General features: G+C 39.2%; 1 protein-coding gene across 1 annotated transcript in view; it reads left to right on the forward strand.

The window, feature by feature from the left end:
* The window catches only part of PDE10A (phosphodiesterase 10A), a 270,323-nt gene that overhangs the window by 145,530 nt on the left and 99,720 nt on the right, over positions 1 to 25,073 (forward strand). Inside the window, exons 3-5 of the mRNA XM_057490292.1 lie at positions 9,121 to 9,149; positions 21,289 to 21,409; positions 22,388 to 22,437. Of these exons, the coding sequence (XP_057346275.1) occupies positions 9,121 to 9,149; positions 21,289 to 21,409; positions 22,388 to 22,437 (200 nt within the window). The remainder of the gene's footprint in view (positions 1 to 9,120; positions 9,150 to 21,288; positions 21,410 to 22,387; positions 22,438 to 25,073) is intronic.

The raw sequence follows: 25,073 nt of genomic DNA on the forward strand, positions 1-25,073 counted from the left end.
TATAGTCTCATTTCCACACAATAAATCTGACCAATTTTAAGTCTTTAGTTCAGTTGAGTTTTCATGAATGTGTGTGATCATGTGACCACCACCATGTCAACAGTTCTGTCATCCCATGAAGTTCCCATGTGCCTTGGCAGCTAACCTCCCCCTCCTTCACTCCCCCTAGTCCCTGGCAACCTCTGATCAGCCTTTTATCCTGTGTATAGAATTTCCTATACATGGAATCATGCAGCATGTAGAATCTGTGTCTGGTTTCTCTCCCTTAGCACAGTGCTTCTCAGATTCACCTGTGTTGTGTATACAGCACTGTGCTCACTTCTCTTGCTCAAGAATCCTGCGTTACTTTATTACCACATTTCCAGCAATCGTAAAGGTCCAGTTGCTTCACATTCTTTCCTTTAACTTTGCCTGTTTTAATGGGTGTGTGGTGGTATTTCATTGTAGTGATAATTTGCATTTCCCAAATATCTAAAGACATTGAGTATGTGTTTTATGAGTTCGCCATTTCTGTATCTTCTTTTGAGAACATCTATTCAAATATTTTGCCCATTTATAAATCGGTGGCATTTATCATCTTGAGTTGTAAGATTATATATTCATTATATAAATAAGTGTATTTATTAGATATACAATCCCGTGTATATCTAATCCCAGTCTGTGGCTTTTCTTTTTGTTAATGGCGTCTTTTGAAAAGCCAACATGTTAATTTTGATAAGGCGTGTTTTACTGTCTTTTTCTTTCATACTTTTTTCTAATCTGTGAAATATGCTTAACTCAATATTTTATCTTAGGTTTTATAGTTTTCACTGTTATGTATAGGTCTGTGGTTCATTTCAAGGTAATTTTGTTATGTGGTTTGAGGTAAAGGTTGAGTTTTTCTTTATCCATTCCTTCCAGCAGCATTTGTTAAAAAAGATTATCCTTTTTCCAGTGAATAGCTTTAGAACCTTTGTTGAAAATGCCAAATATACACATGTCTGTTTCTGGAATCTCCATTTTGGTTCATTATTCTATATGTTCATCATTTGTTGGTATCATCCAACTATTTTATGTTTGTTTACAGTTTTATCGAGGCATAATTGACAACTAAAATTATATATATTTAAAGTGTACATATTAACATCACTAATCATAAAGGAAGTAGAATAAAAAACCTCAGTGAGATACAACCTCACACTTGTTAGGGCAGCTGTTATCAAAAAGACAGGAGACAAATGCTTGTGAGATTATGGAGAAAAGTACCACACAGTTTTGATTAGTATAGCCTTATAGGAAATCTTGGAATGTAGTGTAACTTTTACACCTTTCCTTCTCTGGGTCATTTGCATTTTCATATAAGATGGTATATTTCTCCATTTAGGACTTGAATTTCTCTGATCTTGCATCTTTTGACCTCACTAAATTCACTTACTTGTGCTAGTAGTTCTTTACTTTTTGTAGATTCTTTAGGACTTTCTACTATATCATCTGTCATTGAAGAGTGTTTTTTTCCTTTACAATCTGTGTACTATGTATGTAATGCATATGTTATATATAATGTAAATTGCATATAATTTATATGTACACACAAACACACACATGCATACACACAATTTTTTGCTCTTGTGTTGGCAGGCTAGAGCCTGCAGTATGATGTTGAATAGGACGGTGAGAGCAGGTATTCTTGCCTTGTTCTCCAACAACTAAGGAGGCATTTAATCCTTCCCCGTCAGGTATGATGGTACCTGTAGGGATTTTACATGTGCCCTTATCACGTTAAAGGAATCCTTAAAATCCTAAATTCCTGTGAGCTTTTATCCTGAGTGAGCTTTGGAGTGTTTTTAAAGAATGTTTTATCTCTGGGATTACAGTCTTGCAATGTCTGGTGGCCAATGTCTAAAAACCTTTGTTTCATGTATTTTGTCTGGTTTTCTAGTTGTTTATGACTGGAAGACAGTTTCTGTAGCAGTTAATCCTTTATGAGCAAATGTGAAATATTTTAATACTTCAGGTACTTTTATCCATATCAAAACTTCAGACAAAGGGAAAATGAATTTTCAATGATTCATTGCTGTAAGCTGCTGTTACTTTTAAATTAAGTAAAGAGTCTTAATACAAAATTATAAGTCTTATTTCTTAACTGATATCAGAAATGTTGAAGACACAAGATTTTGGTAACAAGGAGGAGCACCGATATGCTGAAAATTGTGGACAATTGAATTATTTTTTCAGTTCAAGTATTTTTTGTTAGTATCTCAGGAATACTTAGCATTTGCCTGATTTCTTTGTTTTACTTCTTTGGGTATAGCATTAATAAATAAAACATATGGCCATCATAAATGTATGTATTTCTAGAGAATAAGCAATTCTCTGATGCAAGCCTGCTTCACGCAGGGCTGTCCTCTGCCCCATGTTTTTCCTAAGGCCCCTGTGCCCTCAGCGACCTGAGCAGACTCTGTCTTGAGGGGTTTCCTTTGTTGGCCTGTCAGCTGGCCTGAAGCAGAAGGGGAACTACTCACAATCTTTACTTTTCTGCAGACACTGAGGATTTTTTTATGAAGTGAGACTTTTAAAAAGTTTCACTGTTTTCAGGGTACACAGAAACACTAAAAGAGCCAGTATTCTAAACCTCCTCTTCACTTACACGGGACATGCTGCAGGGTATGTGGGAGGGACATGAAGCAACTTCAGAGAAATGTAATAAAATCTTTAATTGCTCCTGTGAACAGCTGTAGAGTAGAATTTCAAAGATGTAAACACGAAGTAGTAATTAGGCTATAACAGACCCAATAGTAACAAAAACACATTGTCAAGAGGAAAAGCTTTGCAGACAACTATGAAGTTTTAAAGTACATTTTCTAACCTATTTTATTATTATTATTATTATTATTGTTGTTGCAATTCAGAATGATATGATTGCCTCAGTAAATTTTAAACCTTGTCCTGAGGTTCAGTATTTATGATCTATTTAGTGCCAAGATCTTCTACTATTTTCAGTTTTCAATTAAGAATTCTACTGATAAAATAGTGTGTGACGGCCAAATTCCATGGACTCGTGTGCTCCCGAGTATCTTGAGAACCTGAAGGTGAACAATACATTCCGGGATTTTTTTTTTTCATCCTCAGAAAACTCCCAGACCATGTAGACTTTGATGCTAAGCTCTTCTTTGTTTGTCATTTTTATAATTATGAGAGGTAAGCTTTGGATTTCTTATTTCCCCACATCCTCAACATTGAAGTAACATAATAAAGATTGTTTTTACAGGTACAAAACATTGTAAAAGTTAGAGGAAGTCTCAGCACTTTATTATTTATGGAAAAATCTAAAATGTCTTAGCTGTTTCTAAGTGACCACTTGAAGCTTTGAATTTGGGAAGACATTATTGAATATGGAAATTTTCTGTGTTAGGATGATGAGTAATTCCCCAGATATTAACAGAGTTTACATTTGATCATTTCAGTTTCTTTTACAGGAATGATAGAATTCTTTATATATTTCAAAAGCTCATATAATGTCAATTGAGAAATCAGGATCAATTTAACAAAATTGTTTTGTGTATTAGCTTGTCTGGGATAGATTTTGCTTAGGTTTCTGATGGTGAAACTTAAAATTATTTACATTTGCTCAGGAGCATCCTATCAATCCAGAAAATGATCACGACATGCAAAGTTCAAAGTCACAGAATCAACACAGTTGTAGGTTACTGAGAGATAACTAAGTTCTGTAGTGTAATGTATAGAAAAGAAGAAAAACATATTGTTTGTATCATGATACCTTTCTTGAGCTGTGCTTCTATAGCTTTGATAAGTGAAACCCAGCTTCTATGTTAAATTTTCTGTTAGCTGCAGGACAGAAACTATTTCATCTTACATATACAGTACTTATCTACCATATGTATCCATAATTCTTATGTATGAAAAGTAAAATAAAAGGAAGATAATTTGTAAATATCATTTTTTTATATATAGAACAGTTCACACCATACATTTTTTTTTTAGTTTTTAGCAGTTTTATTCAAATTAAGATACAGAAATCATATACCTACAAAAGCTTGATTGTTACAATGTATGTAAAACCTAAATAATATATTTTAACAAATTCAAAAAAGAAGAGTAACTGGTTACTGACTGTTTTCAAGTGCATTCCTATTTCTTTGATAATAGAGAACATTGTGATAGACTTGTCTCATAAAAGTAACTTCTGGTGTTAGTAATATGACTCGATACTTTATAATATATTAACATAACCTCTAAGAATAATGTTCTAATGTGTAATAGCAAAGCAATAAATGTATGAGTTTGAAAGGCTTGCCCTTACATCTCAAAACCATATGCTGTATCATTAAAGAAGCTACTGCATATCTTATTAAGCAAAGTTTAGAATTCACTAACTCAGAGAGAACTCCATTAAAATGGAGAGAGATGAGTATTTCTCCCATCTTTGTAACCTAGGTGTAACTTAATACTGCCCTTTACACTTTTTCTACATGGCTTTAGCGGTCCTTGCGTGTTGATACAGAAGCTCACCCTGCTCCACACAACACACCATACATTTTTAAGCCATCACTTTCATTTATAGAATTGGAAAGCTTCATGGACTAACTCTCACAAGGAATGGTCTCATTCTGTTTATACAGAATTAAGTACAAAGAGGAGACCACATAGTATGTTATGTGCTAGAAAATGTGATTCTACAAGTTATTAAAAAATCATTATAATTCATGGAAAATTAGCTTTGCCTATTTTCTGATATAGCTTGTGAATATACATGTATATGTATATTATGTATGCATATACTCTATCTCTCTTTTTTTTCTGAGAATATCACAAATACAAAGCTCTTTGTACCTTACAATTATTTAGTGATTTATAGTTTATTTCATGTTCCCTCATTAGTAACTGCAAAGACAGTTAATTGACACAAACCAATTAACCTGCTACATCAGTTCTTGGTACATGACTTGTGTTTTTCCATAAATGCTTGGCTTTTAATGTTAGAAAGAAAGAAAGAAAACAAAACAAAGTGATCTGGGAACTATATTTAAGTGTTAGACTAAGACACTTTAAACCATTTGCAAAAGTTAAGATCTAGTGTCTACCACTCTGTTGCTGTCTGAAGAAAATGCTTTGTATGAAGTAGCATCATCTGTTTTAATCATTCAAGAATCACTTTTTGGAATGCCTTTTTTTTCTTCAGTAATATAAAGGACAAATTAGATGTGGTTTCTTGTCTCCAAGAACTTCTGTGCAGTTAAAAAGTAAAGTCTTTTACATGTATCCAGTTATCAACAGAAGGCAGAATATAGTTAATGCCCAGTTGAATGGGAACAAAACCATGTAATTTATTGAGAGCTCACTCTGTTCAAGAACTCTCTGTACATTTTCTCAGGGAACACTGACAACATCTGAAGTGACCTCGTCTTATAAATACTTCAAGTTTGGAAAGGTCAGGAAACCCATGTATTGTTTGTAAGTGAAGTTGAGGTTTGAAAACAGATCTGTTCAGTCTCCAAGCCTGTGTTCTTTTTTTTTTTCTGTAGTACTGTGCTTTCCTAACAAGAAAGATCTGTATATAAATTCTCAGGGAAGAGATAATAGTGGGCCTGTTATTTCTGAAAGGGCCTCATGGATGGAATACAAACTGGGCTGAGTCTTCAAAGACTTCAGTATTTGGAGAGGAGGAGGGGTCAGCTTTGGCGAGGAACAGCAGACACGCTCCTGTCTCTGGGCTTTCCTCAGGCCGCTGCCTCAGCCTGGAATGCCCTTCCCTGGAGCGGCTTTCAGCGCTCACCACCTGGAGGAGACCTGCCTGGCCACCCCTTAATACTGCCCTTGCCTCCACTGCCTTCTGGTCCTTTGTTACCTGCTCTGTGTCCCCCTTAAAGCACTAACCACTTCCAACTTGCTGTGTAACTTAAATGTTTATCATGCTATGGACCGTCTGCCACCTTTACAATAAAGCTTCATGAGAACAAGGGCTTTTTTGTTCTCAGATATATTGTAGGCACCTAGCGTGTTCCCAGGCTCTTGGTGCTCAGGGAATATTTGTGGTTTGGAGTTATGAAGATTCTGAGTTAAGGAGCAAGCGAAACATGTTTGGGGCTCTAGCAAGCCTGGTGTTGGAGCGGGAAGGGAGTGCGGTGTGTTGTGAATTCCAGTTGGAAAAATGGAGCAGAACCAAATTTTGAGGATTTGAATCCTAAGCAAAGGAATTTATTTTTTGGTAGGAATGGGAGAGCTTTCTAAAGATTGTATTTTAAATAACAGTGTATTTAATGGTGTAAAAGTAATTTCCTAGTAATATTTTGTTAACATTTCTTCCATGCCCTTTTGAGTGTTTTAGTTTTATCTGGTAAAATTGGCTTAATCAATAGGAAAAGTAACTATTTCACATATTAAGTAGCCCCTAGGCAAGGCAGACTTCAAGGTTAGCTGATTGAATTGCTCAGACATATGTCCAAAGATGGAGCTTCTCAATCTCTCTCTCTCTCTCTCTCTCTCTCGTTCTTCCCTCCCCTCTCCTTTCCTCCCCTGCCTCTCTCCTCCCTCCCCTCCCCTCCCTTCCAAATGTTTGTGGATAATTAAGATTGCACAGCTGTGGGAAGACAGATGGCCATCCTCAGGTTAAGCTCCACAGCAGTGGCAGAAGTGGCCAGGCCAGGCCAAGTGAGCCAGTGCACTTCCTGAAAGATGGCGTGCATAAGAAGCTGGCTTGTTTATTAATTTGCAGGGGAAATAAGTATTTCCTGTAACGAGAAGCCAGCCATACTCCATGTTGGTATACGGGGGGTCCCTGTAAAACCTGCCTGGCCAAGGGAGCTGGGCTGCCCCCCAGGCTGGGGGTGCAGGGAGACCTTCCCAGCATCACAAGGCTCTCCTCTTCTGCTCACTGTTTCTTCTCTCTGCACTTCTTGGGCCTTTTTTATCCTACACAATGAGCACTGGAAACAGAGACTTATCCATGGAAGATGCAGTACAAATGGCTGTATGTTAAACTTCAAAGAAATGATCAATCAATTTAAAAAATAAGAATTGTTCAAAACATACTCTCTGACCATAGAGTAATAAAGCTGGAAGTTTTCAACACAGTCCCTACTGTAGTTTTAAAGTTAGGTCACATGAAAGTCACAATTTAGAATTTGGAAGGCAGAGCATAGTTTTCAATCTTAACTCAGAGGCATTATGTTACCACCTCCCCTCTCTTTAGTGGATGTCTTCTTTATTAAGTTAATGTAATCTTTTTACTTTTTTTTTTTTTTTTGTGTGTATATGTAACACCAAATGCTTATAGAACTTTCAATGCAGTGTTTTAAATGCTGGATTTCAGCTTTGCTGAGTAGCAATATTTAAAAAGGCCAGTTTTGAACCACTTTGGTGTGTGTAAAGCAGATGGCAAGCACAATGTCCTGATATAAAGCTACCGTGTCACATTGCTGTAAAGCTCATGAACAAGGAGACATAAATCTTCTGTAATACACTAGTTAATATATGTTAAGCAATAAAAATCACATCACCTGCAATTTCCTGCTTTCCTTTGGTTACTAAGAAGTTCATTATCCTTAGTTCATGTGATTTTAACATAGTTTCCTTTGTTCTTCTTTTTTATGTGACTTTTTGCTAATTGCTTTTGCTTATTTCTGTTTGTCCTATAGAAGTGGCTGTTTTCTAGTTTTAAGTGAAGCAATGATGTGCGTTTTTTCCCCTCTCCAGGGAACACCAGGACACCCCAGTTCAGGGTGCCTCGGATACGGTGTTTGCTCTCCAACTGTGAATTAACCCACCCAAGCCTGGCAATTTTTAAAATGTGCCCAGGAAAAGTCACTTCGCAGCCAGATGTTGAAGCATGAAAGACCTATGTGTGTGTGCATGTGTAAGTGAGTGATTGTCAGGGCAGCTGTGTGTGTGTGTGTGTGTGTGTGTGTGTGTGTGTGTGAGTGAGTGATTGCCAGGGCAGCTGTGTGTGTGTGTGTGTGTGTGTGTGTGTGTGTGTGTGTGTGTGTGTGTGTGTGTGTGATTGCCAGGGCAGCTATTGCATTCAGGGACCAGCTGGCAGGCTACTGGTTAGTATGTGATTTGGGACTGGACTTGGTGTTAGGTGTGCAAATGGGTGGTAAGCAGTAAATCAGAGAAAAGTTAGAAAAAGAGGAAACAGCAGGACTCAGTGGGTCAGTTAGCAAGTATACTTAGGAGGGAGGACCACAACTCTGTACTTGGAGGACAGTAACTATTTCACATATGTGTTGGAGTGACACACACAACTCCTGGGAGCTGGGTATGTTGAGCGTGTGCCCATGGTGGCAGTTGGACAGAGGTTGATCGCCAAAGAAGACACAAAGCAGCAGCAGCGTTACATTAAAGGCTGCCTCAGTGAGGGGCCCGGGGAGGCCTGCCTGCAGGCCCCCTTCCTCTGTAAGGGCCACACAGATGCCCTGCCACTGGGTCAGAGCAGTGACCTCGGCTTGGGATCCCAGAGCCAGTGGATATGCAGTGGAATCTTGGCCATTTGGTTCCTTTACCCCATGGGTCACACAGGCACATTCTTGCTGTGTAGCCAGCCCCACAGGGAGAGCCTTCTGTGGGTCTGGCCTAGGCCAGGGCCATCCTTTGGTCTCCTGTTACCAGTAACCAATTCTGAGGAGCTGTACACACAGCCCCCGCCTCTGGGACCCGTGGAACACAGCAGCGCTATTGGTACGTGTGTTTCGAGCCTTGAGCAGCTTGCCATACAGGCACGCGTCCTATTTCCACAAGCAGGAGATGCACAGGTGATGGTGGCCATTTATCAGATTTGTGTGGGTTGGGGCATTTGAACACTGCCTGTCTCCCTAGCCCCCTTCTAGGTGTGTGTGCATGAATAAGCACGGTGCTGCGGTTGCAGACACTCCATTTCAGGGCCCCTGAAAAGGTAATCTTGAAAATGACTAGCAACTCGTTATGGTATTTCATTTCCCCTTCAAAATTAATATGTATGCCTTACTATAAATTTATTATGTTTAACTTCTACTTTACAGATTTTTAAAACCAAATTCTTTGCTTTTCTTAGAGGAAGCTTTGCAGACGAGCTCTCTAGTTTATTGAGAGTGAATGACATGTTCTCAGAGTTTCTAATTGTGTTTCCCCTTCTGTTTCCATCGCCAGATGAATCGGCTCCTAAGGAAGTCAGCAGGGTAAGTGATGTGAACAAAACTTCTACTACCATGGGATAGAAAATCAAGCCGTTTGTATGTATGCTTTCTCGGCACTCTAACATATTCATGCGTTAGAATAATAATGACTGGAGCTGAGTGCCCTCCTAAGCATCGCTCATGCGTGCGGCATGGAGGCAGGAGGGAGAGGTGGCGAGTGGGGTCCTCAGACCTGAGTACGGTGGACAGACGCGCAGTGTTCTGCCTGTGCATGCCTGGGGGGTTTTGTGAATTGGTTGCCAACATTAGAAGTAGAGAAACTGCATGTGAAGGTTGGATGTCTGGCTTTTATTGAAAACGTAAGGGCAGGCAGCACCCACACAGCTTTTTCACAGAGCCCACTCCACCAGGGAGCCGGAGCTTCGCCAGGCCCTGGCTGTCAGGTTCGCCCAGCATGTTACCTGGCCCACCCTGCCTTGGAGGTCACACACCTTCTTTTTGGGGGAAAAAAAAGGTGACTACTTATGTGTCAAAGGCATGATACTCCTCAGTACTTTGAGAAATATTAGACGTACTGTTTCCATGTCCCAGAGAAGTACTTCGTGTTAACTTTAAGAGACTTAGCCAACTTGAAAGTGAATGGGGGATGAGTGCTGAGAGCACCCAGCATACTCTGTTTAATACCACGCAACTCTGATTGATTACATGTGAAAGACACCTTAATTGTTTATCTTTTGTACAAATAAAGGTCTTAAATGTGGATTAAATAATGAAAATAATCAGTTTGAATTGCATCCGATGCAACTTTACGTGAGAGATCACTCTATCAGAAGATCTAAGCTGAAGTATCGTTAATAGGATCACATATACCGATATATTCCTTTATTTTTCATCACCTGAGGAAAGGCGTCTCTAAAATGGCCAGGGCCATTGCTGGAGACTGGGCAGAATTCTCTGTGTCCATAGGAGTATAACAGACTTTCAAGATCTCTGTGAAGCTCAGAGTTTTCCTAGGGGCCTCACGCTTACTGACAGAGCTTACAGTAAGGAAGTCCCAGGTCTGGGTGCTTCAGCAAGCACCAGCCTGGAATTTTTGCAGCTGCTGGGACAACAGAATGAAACCACGAAGTGCTATGTGAGGCCCCAAAGGGGATTCTGGCGAGTGAACCTGGGCAGAGGAGCTACGCCCCGAGGCTCACCAGGGAAGCTGCTGTCCCCGATCTCACGTAGACCCTGCATTTCATAAATCGGAGGCCAGAAGAAAACTACAATTCAATTGAGTCTCTCTCTCTTTTTTTTTAACCCAGACTAATTTCATTTTATAGAGAATGCCTACCCTCAGTTTAACCTTTACAATCCTGAAGAAGTTTTAGACTTTTTTGTTATTTTTGAGGGAGGTGGGTAGAGGGATATCCCAAAGAGGTTGTTTCGACCGGTCTGTGTGTTTTCCTAGCATGCTGTTCTGTTGACAACAAAGATTAGAATTATACTCCTGAGATGTCACTGCACTGATCCTGTTTGCCTGTTTGCTGGAACACCAGTGTCCCCAAATGTGACGATTATTTATTTTTACCCAAGTGTTACAATTGATTTCGCTATGGCATCCCACTCCTTCAAATATAAACTGGGTTACATTTGGGGGAAACAACTGCCTAGACAGAGAGTAGACTTTTTTATTGGCTCCATTTCTGGATATTGTAGCTGTACACAGTGTTGCCACCAGGCATCTTGGAGTCGGATAATGATGTCACCACCTACTTCTTACTACGCCAGCGCCAGGCCAGGTCCATTGCTCCCAGTGAGGAGAGAAGAGACACCGTGTGTTCAGACAATACCACATGCTGTCTTTAAGGCCATCAGAAGTGAGGCGAAAACTGTACATAGTGATTTTTCTTTGTTGTTATTTTATAAGGTTCTCTCATTTCGGATTTGGTGAAGGTGAATCTCTAGTTGAGAAATACTAATATATGAGCTGATAACCTAGAAGAGCATCAGCTGCTAAGATCTTCTAAAGTTTTCCTTCCAAATATATCCATTCTGTGTCTTGATCAATACTTACTTGACTGATACTCAGAATTTGCTTAATATAACAGTATACCCTTTTTTAAATTAAAGTTAAGATTTACAAATAACCTAGTGTGAGCTTTCAGTGTGTGGTGACTGGCCACAAGGCTTCTGTTCAGGAACACCCATTGTCAGAAAGCCTGCTCTTCGCTGAGGCTGCGGGCAGTTTGCACGTTCATAAGCCAGTCGCTCACTTAGACCCAAACCACCTCTCCTTCACTGTCATCTGTGGGTATGGCTTTGACTTTTGTAGCCGTCTGCCCTCCTCCGTATTCAGGCTCTTTGAGCAGAGGGGTTGTGGTCTGTCTTTCCCAGTGAAACATTCTTCTAAAAACACTTTTGTCCCCCATCTGCCTCCTCAGGATGGGGGTCACATTCTCTGTAAAGTGTAGGTTATTAGCATATTGTCAGAAGGCGGTGGCTGTGCTGTGACATTACAGAGCAGTGGTGGCTTGACCTTGGTAAGGTGAGTTGCGGCACACACCCCTTGAAGTTGTGTTTCTGTTTTAAGGGAGAACAGCTTTTTAAAGAGCTAGGACATTTCTGCTTATTCATTCCGAGTAAAGTAAGATTTGGTTTTTTTTACATGAAGTGAACTCGTACCTGTAAGTCTTCATCCTCCTCCTCCCCTCTGTCTTCCTTCCTTTCTCCTCTCATCCCTCCCTCCCCGTCTGTCTTTCTCCTCATCTGCCATTCAATTGACAAATATTTGCTGAGCGTTTATGTGCCAGGCATTGTTCTGGGTGCTGGGGACGGACTCACAGGTGGCAAGATAGTGTTTTGGTTCTCATAGTGTGGAAGAGGGTGGTGGAGACAGCTGACATTTTAATCTAAATCTATGCATATAAGGTGTTGATAAGCACTCTCATAAATACATGGAAGAATAAAGTGAAATAAGGTGGTAGAGAGTGATGGTATGTTGGAAGTGGCTTACTGCAGATAAACGGTGGTCAGGGGAATTTTACTCAGTAAGCTGACATTTGAGCAGGACTTGAAGGGAGTAAGAGAATCATCCAGAAGGAAGAGACAGCAGCCGCCAAGGCCCCAAGGGAGACCCGTGGCAGGAGCAGAGTGTGCACTGGGGTGGTGGGATGTGGAGGTGAGTTTGTTTTTTAAGGACTTTGGGGGTGTTTAAGGCCTCCTGGTCCACTGCACAGGCTTTGCACTGGATCCCAGGAGCAACTGGAAGCTATTATGGGAACAGCTGGAGAACACTGAGTGGAAAAGTGTCATGCTTTAGCTTAAATGTCAGACAGGTCGCTCTAGCAGCCGAACTGAGAGTGCACACAGGGAGGAAAGGTGCAGATGGGGGCCCCAGGTAGGGCCTAGGGGTGTAGGCAGGGGGAGGCGGAGGTGTGATCAGAGGCTGGCCGTGTTAGGGAGGCAGAGCTCATGGACTGTGCCCAGGGGTTGCATGTGGTGTTGAGAAAAGAGGAATCAGTCACAACTCCCAGCCTTTTTTGGTCTGAGCACCTGGTAGAATAAAATTTCTCTTTGCTGGCATGGGGAAGACAACAGGAGGAATGGGTTGAATGAGGTTGAGAAAAAGCAGTAAGTTATTTTTGAACATGTTAAATTTGAGTTATCAGACATCAAGTTGGTGATACCTGAAAGCAAGTGTATATACTGCCGGGCCAAGAGGAAAGTTCGTAGCTAGAGATGTTGGGGGTCTGTAGCATGTAGATCGTATTTAACACCATGAAACTAAATGACATGACTTAGGGAATTTGTCTGTGGGGGAAAAAGGTCTGAGAATAAACTCTGGACACTACAGTTGTTTAGTGGTGAAGACAATGTGGAAAAACCAGCAAAGGAGCTTAAGAAGGAGAGGTCAGTGAAGGGGAAGGAAGACCAAGAAAATGTCTTCATCAACAGATTTTGTTCCATAACTTTAACTTTTTGACTACACAATAATTGAACTTCATTTTATCTTGTTTTGACCCATTCCAACCTTTTGAGGTGAGTCTCAATCTTACTTCTGTCATCTAATGTATTACCTTTTTCTCTGTTTTGAAGCCATAAATTTGAGTAATTTTTCCAAATTATTTTCCTATGCCCTTTTTTCAACAATTTATTAAAACACTAATAGGACAATGCTTCATGTGGAAAGTTCATCTGTAAGAATAATGTAAGATACCGTATCCAGTGCCATGTTAGAATCGCGTGTCCGGCCCAGTCTGGTATGTCTTTCTAAACAGACATCAACACTGAAGCATCCCTTTAACAGTTGAGCCGCTGTCTTCCAGGCTTGTCAAGAAGAAACCTGACAAATTCCTGCCTCACAACATTTATGTTTAGCGTGGGGCAAAGTCAGTAAGCACAGTAATTATGTCATTTATCCTGTGTACTCTTGACAATACTGTTTCCCAAGACATTTATCCTGGGTACGTGAGGCAATACCAATACCTGTGTATTTTTGGTAGGTTTTTCTTCTTTTTTAAATGTTGCTCTCTTTGTTGAGAGGTCATTTGTTGATTTCTTCTTTTTATGTTTTTTAATCCTTGGGTAATGTTAGGTTTGGTATTTGTAGGTAGAGTTTCCATACCTGTGCTTCCTGTGATGGAGATGTTACTCCGGTTCTCCTGTTAGGTGCTGTTGTTGAGGGCAGCTGGGGAGGTTCAGCTACACCGTGCAGCCTGAGAAGCAGTGACACTCCCACAGGGGAACTTTGTCTCTGTGATTTTTTTCCTTGGTTGATAGAAAGAAATTTCTGTACTGGAATCCAGATTTCATGATACTGTTTTCATTTTAACCTGGCCTGGTAAACAGTGTGAATCCCTTCTATTTAGTGACTTGGTGCGCTCGGGTAACGGGATGCTCGATTCTGTTAGTCCTGTATTTCTGTTCAGTGTGTTTCCAATGCAGGGCCCTCTTGCATAAATAGCGTGAACTCACATGCAGCGCTCGCCGTATGAAATTGGGATCTGATGTCATTAATTTCTCTGGAATGTTTTTCATTAACTTCATGCAACAGTGCCGTTTCTTGGGGAGGGAGTTTTAAGTAAGCCCTCAGTGACTCTTCTCAGTTTGGTTTCATTGGTGTGATGTCCAGCAGAGTTGCCTTGAAATTCATGGTATTAGCAGCCATAGTTACATGTTTTCTCTTTGCTTTTATTTTTCTTTAGTTATAGAATAAAGTGAGGGGGGAAAGGTCATAGAATGCCAACTCTTAAAAAATCGTTTTTCCTGAGATAGCTAGTCTTTTGCCCACATTTATTAAATATCTAGTACTGCATTTATGAAGAAATTTCTGAATTACCTGCTTAATACCCAAGAACATACACTGTACAGATTAATTTTACATTACTGGATAAGCAATTCTAGTACAGAAAGCTGTATGATCAGGATGGTAGGAAGGTTTCAGGTGGGGAAAACGTTAAGCAGTCGTTCCTCTCAGAGGAGTTGGAGAACAGAGGGGGTTTGAGGGTGCCAGGCAGTGATTTCCAGGGCAGAGCAGAAGGCGTTGGTCAGCAGGCAGGGAGGAGTGCACAGGAGGCTCAGACCGGCAGGCAGGGAGCAGATGGGATGGGGGTCCAGGTGAAGACAGTCCATTTGTAGGCTGATTTTCCTAAGATGAGATGTCATCACTAAAAAGAGTAGCCTGCCAGTATTTATAAATCCACACCTGCTCTTGTGCACTCACGCACTCTCTTTCTTGCTTTGTTTTGTTTTGTTTTTCTATTTCTCCATCTGGATGTCAGAGATTTATTTAAACTTTTTCTTAATAAAGTCTAGTTTTATGTGATTGAAGTCATACTGCTTTGTGATAGTAAAAAACATAGGTTGTAAGATGTGTGTCTGAATCACTAAGTCATAGACACTAGCAGCAGCTTTAGGATCTCACTCAGTCTAACAGGAAGTGGAGTAAGATGGATTATTTTACTTCTAAGTGTGTTTACTCCCTATTCAAACTGAGAGCAGTGCTCAGTTTTACATAGAAAGGGAAAAGTTTATGTAAAGTTGAGCATGTGCTGTTCTTTGAGGAATATTTTGGTAATTTCACACAGGAAATTGTCACCTTGCTATTGAAATCCCTCGTATTTATGTTTATTATCTTTCTTCTTTCTCTTTGCAACTAAAACTTTTTTTGCTCAACATTTTTCATAGGAAGTGTTGGACCTTAACAGGTAGGATGATAGGATTTCCTTTATTGGCATCTGCCCTTATGATGCTGTGGAAGATCTAGGGATAGACAATTCAAACTCATCTTTTCTCAGAAAGAGTGAAATCTATAAAAAATATTCCCCCAAACAAGAGATTAGCAAATAAGCTGCATCCTGTGACTGGAAGTAAAACTTGAGCACCATCTGATTTGATGTTACCATAACTATGTTCCATGACTATGAGTCTGAGTCTCTGAGTGAGAATTTAGAATTTCCAGAGTTTCTGTGTGAATCTGTTTTGAGAAATAGCATAGCATTATTACCTTAAATGAATGAATGACTTGGAAATTGAGTACCTGACCTTTGTGAAAGTCATTATACCAAGGCCAGATAATTATTATGCAGGTATGCAATTTCTCTGTGAGTGGAGTTTTCTTAGAGAAAATTGAACTGACGTCAGAGAAATATTGCCAGTACCTGGTTCTGAACATCTCTACCTCTGCAGTGGTCATTGATGTTATTTGCTCCTGTTAACTGTGAGCTTCGTTTGCTGATCTGGAATACACTTTGCCTTTGCTTGGTAATACAGGTTTGATGAGACTTTTTTATGTGGCAGGTTTTCTAGGTTTTTCATCCTCATTGCATCATCAGCTCGAACCTTGTCCTCACTGCTGTTAAATTGCAACTGCTTCTGTATTTATGAGAAGATGGAGGCTATCAACTCTGAGCCCCTTTGGTTTTGTTAGTCTGTCTGCAACTTTAGCATCAAAATGCATGTACAGCGATATTAATTATAACCTATTGAATAAAATGAGGATATGTGAGTCCATTCTCATATAAATGAAGGAATGAGGAAAATGGAAAGCTCTTCTTCCCAGTAGAACACGAAGTAAGAAATACAGAAACAGTGGTGGTGGTCTAGCTGCATCACTTTATTGTGCTGTTGTTAGAAATCCAAAATCTGATTCTAATCTTGTGAAACCATCAGACAGATCCAGGTTGGCCTGTATTCTTCAAAACATTATGTTCAAGAAACACAAGGAAAAGCTGTGGAATTGTCCCACATGGAGGTGTGCCAAAGAGATACAACAACTAAATATCATATATGATTAGGATTTGAACCTGCCTCAGTGGGAGGTAAAACTATAAAGGACATTATTGGAACAATGAATGAAATTTGAATGTAGATTTTTTTTTGTATCATTAATATACAATTACATGAGCAACATTGTGGTTACTAGATTCCCCCCATTATCAAGTCCCCACCACATACCCCAGTACAGTCACTGTCCATCAGTGTAGATGGACTATAGAATCACTACTTGTCTTTTCTGTGCTATACTGCCTTCCCCATGCCTCCCCACTACATTATGTGTGCTAATCTTAATGCCCTTTATTCCCCTTCTCCCTCCCTTCTCTTTGGTAACTGTTAGTCTATTCTTGGGTTCTGTGAGTCTGCTGCTGTTTTGCTCCTTCAGATTTTGCTTTGTTCTTATACTCTGTGGATGAGTGAAATCATTTGGTACTTGTCTTTCTCCACCTGGCTTATTTCACTGAGCATAATACCCTCTAGTTCCATCCGTGTTGTTGCAAATGGTAGGATTTGTTTTCTTCTTATGGCTGAATAATATTCCATTGTGTATATGTACCACATCTTCTTTATCCATTCATCTACTGATGGACACTTAGGTCCATTTCTTGGCTATTGTAAATAGTGCTGCAATAAACATAGGGGTGTGTATGTCTTTTTGAGACTGGGAAACTGCATTCTTTGGGTAAAGTCCTAGGAATGGAATTCCTGGGTCAAATGGTATGTCTATTTTGAGCTTTTTGAGGAACCTCCATACTGCTTTCCACAATGGTTGAACTATCTTACATTCCCACCAGTAGTGTAGGAGGGTTCCCCTTTCTCCGCATCCTCGCCAGCATTGGTTGTTCCTGTTTTCTATGTTGGCCATCCTAACTGGTGTGAGGTGATATCTCATTGTGGTTCTAATTTGCATTTCCCGGATAATTAGCAATGTGGAGCATCTTTTCATGTGCCTGTTGGCCATCGGAATTTCTTCTTAGGAGAAGTGTCTGTTCATATCCTCCATGCATTTGTTAATAGGGTTCTTTGCTTTTTGGGTGTTGAGGCATGTGAGTTCTTTATATATTTTGGATGTTAACCCTTTGTCAGATATGTCATTTACAAATATATTCTCCCATACTGTAGGATGCCTTTTTGTTCTGCTGATGGTGTCCTTTGCTGTACAGAAGCTTTTAAGCATGATGTAGTCCCATTTGTTCATTTCTTATTTTGTTTACCTTGCCTGAGGAGATGTGTTCAGGAAAAGGTTGCTCATATTTATATTCAAGAGATTTTTGCCTATGTTTTCTTCTAAGAGTTTTATTATTTCATGACTTACATTCAGGTCTTTGTTCCATTTTGAGTTTACTTTTGTGTATGGGGTTAGACAATAATCCAGTTTCATTCTCTTGCATGTAGCTGTCCAGTTTTGCCATCACCAGCTGTTGAAGAGGCTGTCATATCCCCATTGTATATCCATGGCTCCTTTATCATATATGAATTGACCATATGTGCTTGGGTATATATCTAGGCTCTCTAGTCTGTTCCGTTGGCCTGTGGGTCAGTTCTTGTGCTAGTACCAAATTGAATGTAGATTTTTAATTAGCTAATGTTGTTATAGCAATATTATATTTTCTGGTCATGATAACTATATTGTAACCATGTAAGAGTATATCCTTTTTCCTTGGAAATATACACCAAAGGTTTAGGAGAAAGAAGCATACCAACTTGTTCTCAAATAATCAGGAAAAAGTATTTATTACTATTACATTTGTGTTTGTGTCTCTGTGTGTGTTTAGATAGTAAAGCAGATAAATGATGGATATATAGAAAAATAAAGATAGGTGAAAAATAAGTAGAATAAAATAGATAAAAAATGGATAATAGAATGAAAGGAAGAAAGAAAAAAGAAAAGAAAAGAAGAAAGAATTTGTCCAGAAAATGGTAGAGCAAATAAGACAAAATATAAACAACTGATGGTATACAGGAGTGTTTTGTACTATTCTTGTCATTTTCTGTAAGTTTGAAATTATGTCAAAATGAAAAGTTATAAAAAAAGATAAAAGATAGAAAATCTAAAGAATGATGAGATTTTATCCAAATATTGGGGTTTATATGAAAAGCTAAAAGCTGTTTTGCATGCTGTTAAGTCTTTATCCAACTGAACCCCCATCTCATCATGTGTTCTGGTGTGTTGTCATAGCCCTTCCAGTGATGCCTCATAGACTTCTGAAGGCTCAGTGCCAACAGGGAGCACAGACTTGGCCTTGTCCAAGCTCCCATTTCATTCTTGAGTTGCCTCTAAACCCTCCTGGTGAAGTGGCTTTCCAATGCATGTGTACATACCTGACTCACTTTAGCAGGTCTGGAACGTTTGTTCTCCTGGCTAGACCCACTCCCACGTGGATGGCCACTGCTCCATTCAGTACCACTGTATCTTATAAAATATTATTTCTCTCTGGGTGATAGAGTAACTGTTTCCTGGTTCCCAAACTGTGATCCAAATGGTCTTGGGCATCATAGCAAACTCACATGGGGATTCAGCATATATGGAAAATGCAACAGCTGTTGGACAGAGCTTGACAGAGTCCACAGTTTCAGTGTTAGACACTCCAGTCCTTTCAATGAAGTCACATCTGCAAATCCATGTTTTTGGTGGCTGTGCTAGTGAAGAGCAAGTACTGCATGAAAGTGAGTGTGGAACAGAAAATGAGGGCAGCGGTGTCCAGTCCAACTGTGGAGTTTGAGATGTGCATTGCCTCATTCTCCTCAAGCATTCTAGCTCATCTTGAGTTATGAATGTTATAGTGTTACACAGTTTATATACTTTTATAAGGGTTTTTATATAATAAAAGCAGTGGAAGGACTTTGGAAAGTTAAAAATGCTGGACAAATACAAGTTCTTAACTTCATTAATATACTATTGTGATTTTCTATTAGTCACGCTGTAGAATTAAAAGTTTTCTTCATCAGTTGTCTCCGTAAGAGCTTCTTAGAAGTACGTGGTTCAGCGTTCATCTCCATTTGTTCCCTCCACTTTTCCTGTAATAACAATAATCTTGAGTAGCAAAATGGCCATAGGCCAACAATCAAATAATAATTATGGTTGTTATTTCATATTTGTATGTATTTTGTTTTACAGTATATTATGGTTTGAATGATCCACTATGTACATAGGCCTTTAAAATTTGAGACTAAATAATACATTAATGTAGAATAATGACCATGGTAAAACATTTTGCTCTTGTGATATTTATGCAGTTGTCATTGGTAATCAAAAGAAATGGTGTACTAACCCTTTGATTAGTAAAAGATTAGAATTTGAACTGAACAACAGAAAAAATTACAATCCTGGGTCTTAGATTATTTTAGATAGTGATTGTTAGAAGGTATTTTAAAGACTGCATTTCAATCTTCTTGTTATACAAATGAGAAACTTAAAGCCCAGAAACGTGAAAGGAAACCACATGATAAACTCTCCACATCCTGGAATATCTTCATTTCTCACCTGTGTGTGATAACCCATTTCCTGTCCAAAAGAGATGGTGAACACCTGGTCACTAGCCTCAGCACTGTACACGTCTCCTTAAGGGCCCTATTCTCAGAATCCTAGCCAGAGGAAGAAATCAGCCTGTAAATCATTTTTATAGGGTCTCCTCTACTGAGTGACTAAACACCCACCTTGAAGCCAGCTGAAGTGCCCCTCTGTACAGGAAAAGGAAGTGCTTAAAGAATGTGTCCCATTCATGAGCAAGAACCATCTCAGGATAGCTGTGTAGACATGATGGCTTTAGTGTGACTGGATCTAGGCTCTTTCTGCATAGCTCCTGTGGCCTTTCATCATACTATGTAATTTATTTATTCTCTTCTAACTAGATTGTAAGCTCCTTGAAGAGTAGAATTGTATTTTGTTCATTCTGTAGCATCTCTTGTTTCTAGAAGAGGGTCTACACAAAACAGGTTGTCAGAATTGCCAGTACATATTTGTGGAACGATTGATTGTTTCATCCATTCTTTCATTTATTTATTCACATTCATTCATTCCACAGATATTTGTTGAGAACTGTGCTCAAGAATATTAGCAAGTAACAGACCTTTAGGAGTAAAAGATGTTTGAGTGGTCAAGAAAGAGAAAGGTGGCTTGAAACTGTGTCTGAGGCAGATGATAACCCCGTTTGTAGAGTGTGGGAGGCCATCCTGTTGTTCTAAGTGCAGCAGGAAGTCTCCGGAGTGTTCGTAAGCCAGGGAGTGTTAGAATTTCATTTTAAGGTTTACCATGGCTGTTTGGGCAGCAGGATGAAAAAGGCAAGCTTGGTAGCAGGGAAGCTTGTTAGAAGACTCCTTTTCTGTCCTTTCAAAGAAGACACAGTGGTAGCTTGTGCTGGGCGTAGCTAAGGTGTAGATACCTCCTTCCCAGACCCCATGCTCCTGCTGGTGCCCCAGCTCCTGTGATGAAGCCCAGCACCGCAGACTCACTGGTGACTCCCATGCAAGCCTCTTGCTTCTGTCCCAACAGCAGATCCGAGATCCGGCTGGGGTGGGGGCCACAGCCTGCAGATGAGTGGAGAGTAATGGGCAGAATGTGTGCCACCTGGTGCAGCACATGTCAGTGAACTTCTCTGGCTTCTCACCGTGTTTCATTCAGTTAGCCAGTTTTTGTACAATTTTTATTCATCAAGTTGCCTGATGCATTATATATAAAATGTACAAAGTTGTAATGTTTGATATTTTAATATAAATAAGTATGCATGGACTCTATAAATAATTCTAAATAAGTCATAGCAACTCTAAGTTTCAATCCATTTTTATAGATTATAATATTCAAATGATCTGTAAAGGCATAATGAACGCTAGTATATAGCATCATGTATATTAATAGTGTGTTTTATAAATAAGGAATTTTTATTTGATTACATTTAATTATGCTCCTTTTTTTAATTCAAAGTACCAGGATACGAATATGCAGGGAGTGGTGTATGAGCTGAACAGCTACATAGAGCAGCGTTTGGACACAGGAGGCGATAACCAGCTGCTCCTCTATGAACTGAGTAGCATCATTAAAATAGGTAAGAAGCATTTTGTATTCCTCTTAGAGAAACAACCAAGGATTCCTTTATTCCATTGCAAAAAGTGTCAAAAATAATATACTTAGTAAGAGGCAAATGCAAGTAATTTATTTACTTCTATCCTTGGGTTAAGTTTGGAGTAAAAATATTTTATGAAAATACCAGAATGAGTCAAACCTTAAAATTCAGGGGTTCTCTAATCCCTCAATATATATATGATATATAAATGGATTCTGTCTTCTAATTATAACTTAAGTTTTCTTTGGAAAGAATAGTTTTAATGAATTAAATCACATCTTTCTAAAGAAAATTATTAATTTGAAGGGAAGACAAAACATGTTAAACTTAGTTGGGGCGATGACAACTTCATATACTATTATCACCATTTTGCTGAAGAGGATGCTGTGGTGAGGACAGGCCGATCCCTCCCCCAGGGTCACACAGGTAAAGGAGTCAAATCGGACTCCACTCAGGCGATGCCCCCAAGCCTTACTTGTTGCTGCTACAGTTTGCCTTCTGATGGCCCTGCAGCAGTTTTAGAAAAGCTGAATTGTATTCTGTTCAGTGATGGCATGTGAATGTAGACATCATCCTTTTTGGTTGATACTGATATTGGTTATTCAGTGTTCTGAATGTCACTTCTGGTATTTTTTAATACTTTGAAAATATAATTCTCAAATTTTAAAAATATTTTTCAGTAATTCTGATATTTAAAGTTTGACAAATATGTAGTGCATTGACTGCTATATGCATGTGAGGATGTCACATTTTAAAATTTACAATAGCTGATGGAAAGCAAATAAAAATGCTCTAATTATGTAGTTGAGTAAAGCCATGTTATTTTGTTCAGTTTACTGCATGACCATTAATGAAGAAATCCATTTAAAAGACTCATATCTGAGGTTGCACCTTAAAGAATTTATGTGTGTTATGTTCTTCCATTGAGATTAGTTTCTTCCTTTTTTATTACCTTGGCAGCCACAAAAGCTGATGGATTTGCACTGTATTTCCTTGGAGAGTGCAATAATGTAAGTATCTAAATTTAGCTTTTGGTGCTCTAGATAAGAAAATGTCATAATTCTTTTTAAAAAGATAAGTTATGTTACAAACAACTTAACAGAAATATCATCATTAGGTACTTTAAATTCACTTTGTATTTTTTTTCTATATATGATTATTACCCATGGAGAATTTTATCAATAAGGCAACATTCAGGCATAAGATCTTATAATTTATTTATTGTTTTGATTTTGGATGGTGATATCCTGTCTTGCAAATGACATTTCTAGACTTAACTGTTTTGTACAGAAGTTATTTCAGGACTTGAGCTGGGTGTCATGGATAGTCATGCCCTTTTTACACACAATTGGCAGTAGAGTAAAACAAAAACAAAAGTTGGGCCTTTTTTTGTGAATTTTTGGGTTTTTGAGAAGACTGTAAAAGTGCTGGGTTGGAGTTGCTAAGTGTGGATCCCTGAGCTGCGGTGGCCATGGCCCAGTCTGTGTTGGGTGGAGGGCCTCCCACATGTGCCTCCCCCAGTCTCAGTGGAACAGGCTGCGCCCTGTGTCTCATTGAAAGCTCAGCCCACTATCTAATGCAGCACGTGTAAGGCACTTTCAAAAGTATGTCAAGATGGTCCGTTTCCGGCATTTGACTTTTGTGATGATCTTAAAAACACATATGTATCATTTTTTAGAATAATATTCTGAGCAAATAATATGTGTATTACAGCTAAAATATGTAAAACTCACTTATACTGTGACTTACACATTTATTTGGCAAACATACTGTGTATTTCTTAAATATTAGACATTGTTATTTGAGATTTGGGATGTATTTTTGCAATGTGATATACTTGCATTGGTGAGTAATCAAAATGTGTGCTATTTATATTATATAAGATGTTAATAGGAACAGAGACACAAGTATTCTGAGATTTTTAATAGCACTTGTAAGTAGTACAGTACTGCAAATCATGAAAAGTCATTGCACAAAAAATATTTATTGGCTGGTTTACTGAACTCATAACGGATCCTCTGTGTCTCCATAGCCCTTGTTTCCCCTTGCATTGTGTAATAGTTATGTTATGGGATCAAAAGTGCATTAAGGAAAGGACATTTACATACTTATTTTTGTATTCACTTAGATCTCACCTAGGGCCTTTCATAAAAACAGTCAGACAAGAGTGTTTAACTGAATTATTCAGACATCACTACTACTTCTAAATACCTTAAACTGTATTTCAGACACTGGTAGTATTTTAAAATGGCTAACCTACTGAAATAACAAGTAGATCTCTTTCCTGTTCATTGTAAAATATTATTGCTAAAATTTTGGGATTTTTATTAGAAAACTAAGAATTCCTTTGAGAAAATTATTATATAACTTGTAGTTACTTTATAATATACCGATGTGTAGTATGTTAGTGCGGTATAATCATGCTGGCCCACATGCCATTTGTCCTTCCCTGAGATTTCCTGGCAGTCTGCAGGGGTTGGCCACAGGAATCCTGTTTGTATCACATGACCCTCTCCCTTCAGTCACAGTAATTTGTGACCCACACTGGGGCCAGTCAGGTTCTCTGCTGAAACCTGGATCTGGGATTCAGCATTTTAGCTTTTTGCCTGAAAAGAGGTGATGTGAACTCTGACACTGAGAATGAGCCATTATGAGATGGCGCTATTCTGCTAGGTATGGGGCAAGGGGAGAAACAGTTTGCAGAAGTGGAGAGGCAGGCAACCAGAGGCTGTAGGCCTGCAGAGGGGGGACCGCAAATAGGGCTCCGCTTTCAGAGCTGGGCTTTAGATCCCCAAATCCTGTGTGCTTAGTCATTTGTCCTTATCTTTTGCCTTATGCATTGATCTCAGAGAATCAGCTTTCTCGAATAGATGATTTAGCAAAAGCTTTTCTATCTAGGATATCTAAACTGCAGTTCTATGTATATCAATTCTAATTCTTTCACTTATCATTTACTTTCGGAATTTGAGAGGACATCATACCTCTCAGACTTTAGCAGGCTTCTTATTGTGAACCCCTAACGTCAATCAGTTTACTTCGCACAGTTCTCTCTGGAGCCATTGATTCCTCTGGACTGAGTCTATCCTGGTCGGCAGTATATCCCTCAGTGCTGCAGGGAGCGGCAGGATACATAATAAAACTAGCTTTTTCTAAACTTCCTAAGTCAGATCCCACTCTGTTATGCTTTCTTGGTATCATATACTTCTTCAGAGAATTGAGCTGGAGCTGTAATTACATATTTTTCTGTGATTTGTGTGATTATTTGGTTGTCTGGCTTTCTTACTAGAAGAAAAGCTTCATGAAGGCAGAGATCTTGTTTCCCTGGGAGGATGACTTTAAGGGATAATTACAGTGTTTTGTTCACTGTATTTTTCCTTTCGTGCATTCCTTGTAGGTAGCTAGGCTCTTAATATCTCCTTAACCCAGAGATTCCTGTGGGTGGGAAGAAGACATTGTCAGAAGTCTTCAATTCGCTGAAGCATTTCTTTAGAGGCACTTACATAGTCACCACATTTTTTGCTCTTCATTTCTTGCATCTCAGGTCTTCTGCTGGGCATCATTTTTCTGCTATCCTGCAGACTTCCTTAGTAAGAATCTGCTGATGTGAAACTCTCTCAGTTTTTGTCTGTCTGAATATGTCTTTATT

This window comes from Manis pentadactyla, chromosome 12 (assembly GCF_030020395.1).
Source record: "Manis pentadactyla isolate mManPen7 chromosome 12, mManPen7.hap1, whole genome shotgun sequence".
Taxonomy (NCBI): domain Eukaryota; kingdom Metazoa; phylum Chordata; class Mammalia; order Pholidota; family Manidae; genus Manis; species Manis pentadactyla.